The sequence below is a fragment of the Oncorhynchus masou genome, chromosome 23 (assembly GCF_036934945.1).
Source record: "Oncorhynchus masou masou isolate Uvic2021 chromosome 23, UVic_Omas_1.1, whole genome shotgun sequence".
In the NCBI taxonomy this organism is placed as follows: Eukaryota; Metazoa; Chordata; class Actinopteri; order Salmoniformes; family Salmonidae; genus Oncorhynchus; species Oncorhynchus masou.
The window spans coordinates 14,903,323-14,908,075 of NC_088234.1; the positions used below are offsets into that span (position 1 = coordinate 14,903,323).

The window sequence follows — 4,753 nt, forward strand, 5'->3', positions numbered from 1 at the left end:
ACGATGTGTGACTTTCTATTTTCTGATTAACTCACCGGGCTCTGTACAGGGACCAAAACAACCACTCAGAGTTCAACAGAGAAATTGGAATTTCAGTGAACTTCCTGAATTTATTGAAATTGAATTGACCCCAACCCTTCCATCTAAAAGTCAGAGAGATCTAATGATCAGCATTACCCTACAGCACGTTAGACTACTTGTCAATGCATGAAGTACAAGCATTTGCCGCTGTGACAGAAGCTCGGCCTCGTAATAACTTTCATTCAGTTCAAGTGCCCAATTAACAGTTACTAATTACATTTAATACAAGTTGGTGCAGGTGTGTGTGAACAGGGGGATGGTGATGTGTATATCTGAGGTGTATTCACTAGGAACCAAACGGAACAAAATGGACAAAATAGGGAGGGACTCACCTGAACTAACCTGCAAAACATTTTCAGTTGCAAAACATATTGCTATGGTGTGCAGTCCTCTCAACGTGGCATTGAGAGGACTGGCCTCAGTCTTCCCTTTGGGATTTATGGTGTAGGCCAAGCAAAGTCACTGATGGAAACTGCACATCTGACTTTAACAGTGGTGGATCCTGCAGCAGCACTGTGTTTGACACCAACCCCTGGTGGAGAGTGGACCTGCTGGATCTGTACAGAGTGACAGCTGTCACCATCACCAACAGAGATGTTGTTCCTGAGAGACTTGATGGTGCTGAGATCCGCATCGGTAACAACAGCATCAACAACCCCAGGTGACACATACTGTAGACATTTGGACATATTTATTTATTCTCTTGTCGGTGTTCAGATATGATCTTTATTCTTCTGGAGCTGTTCTGTGTCTGTATTACAACGGCATCAACAACTTTGTACATTTTTATGTCCTGTCTTGAAGGTGTTTCGATACATTGGTCTTCATCGATGCTTCTGTGGCTGTGTGTTTAACAGAATGATTGTATTCTCTATGGTGCATTGTAGAGTGTCCTCATTCCCTCTAATGTGCTCTCTCTCTCACACACACTCTCTCTCTGTCTCTCTTTCAGATGTCTTGTCATCTCCCACATCCCAGCAGGAGAGACCCACACCTTTCAATGTAATGAGATGGAGGGTCGCTATGTTGTTGTGGTCATCCCTGGACAGAACAAGACTCTCACTCTGAGTTTTTAAAATATATTTATTTATTTTATTTCACCTTTATTTAACCAGGTAGGCACGTTGAGAACAAGTTCTCATTTACAATTGCGACTTGGCCAAGATAAAGCAAAGCAGTTCGACACATACAACAACACAGAGTTACACATGGAGTAAAACAAATATACAGTCAATAATACAGTAGAAAAATAAGTATATATACAATGTGAGCAAATGAGGTGAGATAAGGGAGGTAAAGGCAAAAAAAGGCCATGGTGGCAAAGTAAATACAATATAGCAAGTAAAACAATGGAATGGTAGATTTGCAGTGGAAGAATGTGCAAAGTAGAGATAGAAATAATGGGGTGCAAAGGAGCAAAATAAATAAATACAGTAGGGGGAGAGAGAGTAGTTTGGGCTAAATTATAGATGGGCTATGTACAGGTGCAGTAATCTGTGAGCTGCTCTGACAGCTGGTGCTTAAAGCTAGTGAGGGAGATAAGTGTTTCCAGTTTCAGAGATTTTTGTAGTTCGTTCCAGTCATTGGCAGCAGAGAACTGGAAGGAGAGGCGGCCAAAGGAAGAATTGGTTTTGGGGGTGACCAGAGAGATATACCTGCTGGAGCGCGTGCTACAGGTGGGTGCTGCTATGGTTACCAGCGAGCTGAGATAAGAGGGGACTTTACCTAGCAGGGTCTTGTAGATGACCTGGAGCCAGTGGGTTTGGCGACGAGTATGAAGCGAGGGCCAGCCAACGAGCGCATACAGGTTGCAGTGGTGGGTAGTATATGTTGCTTTGGTGACAAAACGGATGGCACTGTGATAGACTGCATCCAATTTATTGAGTAGGGTATTGGAGGTTAATTTGTAAATGACATCGCCGAAGTCGAGGATCGGTAGGATGGTCAGTTTTACGAGGGTATGTTTGGCAGCGTGAGTGAAGGATGCTTTGTTGCGAAATAGGAAGCCAATTCTAGATTTAACTTTGGATTGGAGATGTTTGAGGTGAGTCTGGAAGGAGAGTTTACAGTCTAACCAGACACCTAGGTATTTGTAGTCCACATATTCTAAGTCAGAACCATCCAGAGTAGTGATGTTGGACGGGCGGGCAGGTGCAGGCAGCGATCAGTTGAAGAGCATGCATTTAGTTTAACTTGTTGCTGAGATCCAAATCGGTAATTTACTGGAGAACAATGGCATCAAAAACCCCATGTGAGTACTGAAATAGAATAAATAACATTTTACTTTAATTCTGATTGACTGTAAAGTTTATGTGATTCGAAAAGGGCTAGCCTGGTGAGAGACTCCAAGGAGACACATTAAAAACTATGATTCATTAAATATGTTGATATTTTCAGTCTTCCTGGAGTGAAAAGGCATTTTCACTAAAGCAACACACTGTATAATAATAATCATGTCCCTAGCTCTCTCCCTCTCTCTCCCCCACTCCATCCCCTTCATCTCACCCCTCTCTCCCACCCTCTCTCTCACTGTCTCCTCACGCCCGCCCCCCCTCTCTTTTTCTCTCTCTCTAATTCAGTTGTGCTGTCATCATCATCCCAGCAGGAGAGACCTACACCTTCCAGTGTAATGTGATGGAGGGTCGCTATGTTGTTGTGGTCATCCCTGGCAGGTCGGTATGGCTCACACTTTGTGAGGTGGAAGTATTTGCCACTGTCAAAACTCCAGAGTCTTCCACAGAAGGTACTTCTTTCCTGGTACATTTATTTATTCTGTCAGAGAAGGTACGTCGAATAATAACTTTAATGAACATACTTATTATCGTATCGAACTTCGATTTAGTGGAGATGATACATGTTTCTTATTGAGAATGTTTTTTTTGTGACTCGGTGGGATACATTTTCACAATGCAAATTAGTACAAATCTGTGAAAATAATACATTGGAACTCATTATCTAGCAGTGTGACATTCTTCAACAATGTGTGATATAGAAAGAAAACTAATTACGCATTGCTCATGTTAGTAAACTGTAGTCAAACAATCACCTTTTTGGACAGCACATTGTTAAAGAAATATGTCAAATTAAAGCATGCTGTCAAGTCCTAATGAGTTTTGTGGTATTCCCGGTATATTGCAAAGATTTGAAATATTTTGCACCATAAAAAATATCAGCAAATGTATTTCAGCCCCCAAGTCAAAGAGAACGGTGGTGAGGATGAAGATCCAATCAGATGCTGATCTGACAGACCAGGCAGTCAGTGAGGGAGAGGGAAGGGGGAGAAAGAGAGAAATAGAATGTGTCTTTGTTTATGAACAGTTGTGTTTGAGTGCTGTGTGTGTGATTAATCATCAAGGTCCAGAGAAGAGCAGTTCAATTCTACAACCCCCAGAAATAAGTACTTCTCAAACTTTTCATAACAAAGCCTTCATATATGGAGAGATGAACCTGGAGGGGGGATAGGGCTCTTGGACTTTCATCTAGCTGCATCTATAGCTCGTGAAACAGAGTGTGTCTAACGTTCAGCCAGGTAGACAGATTTTCCAACATGAGGAAGAAGAGAAGGAGTGTGGACCCACACAGACAGGTAACAACAAGGAGCATATTACAGACTGTTGTCCTTATTGCACAGAAAGGCAATGAAGACATTGGGCTTTTATCAGAGTTGGGATCTTCAATTTCAGGAAATAAACAGACACTTTTATTCAAATTTTCCTCAATGTGTTTCAATTATGAAAATGTGGAAGTGGAATTTCAGTTTACTTCCTGAATTGACTGAATTGAAATGTAATCAACCCCAACTCTGGGTCTTATTATCTTATTGCCAAGTTGTTATTGTAAGAAGAGAACGTGTTAGCGAGTCAACTCAATTAGTACATGAAAGAGTTTCTGTATGTCATTTCTCTTCCAGGTGTCTGTGGACCTGAAGAGGGCTAGCCTGGTGAGAGACTCTAAGGAGACACAATAGTTTTAAGATTGTCATCAATACAGTCCAATCAACCGACCGCAAAACTTAAATTAAACGGCGAGTCTCAAATAGCCGCCTGTCCCTTTTAATATCCAGGCAACGGCACACATTTCAGCAAATAAATTCCTGTTTCAAATTAAATTAATGAAATTAACTTTACGATGTTACCATGAATTACCATTAATTGTTTCCAAATGGTTTAATTCAGTAATGACTCAAAAAAATGATGCCAAAAATAAAAAATCTATCGACAGTAAGCAACTTCTAGCCATGGGCTGTTAACAGCTGAGAACTGCTATCTAACTGGCAAGCACAAAAGCAGTCAACATCTTTGAGGGTACAGACTCCCAGAAAGCATCTGATTGCCATCTAGTGGTGAACGTAGGAATTGCCTTAAATGCACTGTCAAAAGAGGAGAATAACTTTCTGTCAAGGATTCTTTTTTATTTTTATTATAAAAGCCTACCAAGATAAACGAAGTGTGACACAGTGTGTAAATGGTAACACATTAGTGAAAGAAATTAATTTAAATGCTGGTAGTGAATTCTGGAATTAAACAATGAACAATCAAATGAGTAAAAAATGTATGCATTAAGGAACTAGACGCCTGGCTGAAATAGAAGCCTGTATCTGTTGTGTTCAGTGATTTAAGCAAATAAACTCTGGGGTGATTCATTGAAGTTTTATGGTATTTGAATGTATGTA

At 40.7% G+C, this 4,753-nt stretch overlaps 1 protein-coding gene across 1 annotated transcript; it reads left to right on the forward strand.

Moving 5' to 3' along the window:
* Positions 1–207: 207 nt before the first annotated feature.
* On the forward strand, positions 208–4,048 carry LOC135511254 (fucolectin-1-like). The gene is made up of 4 exons (XM_064932877.1): positions 208–212; positions 530–742; positions 2,661–2,838; positions 3,992–4,048. Exons 1-4 carry the CDS (start codon positions 208–210, stop codon positions 4,046–4,048), a joined length of 453 nt encoding a protein of 150 aa, XP_064788949.1.
* The last annotated feature ends 705 nt before the right edge of the window (positions 4,049–4,753 follow it).

Bases quoted from the DNA above. Each gene is read 5' to 3' on its own strand.
- LOC135511254 (XM_064932877.1), top strand. The intron at 743-2,660 runs GTGACACATACT...TCTCTAATTCAG, and splicing joins AACAGCATCAACAACCCCAG to TTGTGCTGTCATCATCATCC. The intron at 2,839-3,991 runs GTACATTTATTT...TTTCTCTTCCAG, and splicing joins CAGAAGGTACTTCTTTCCTG to GTGTCTGTGGACCTGAAGAG.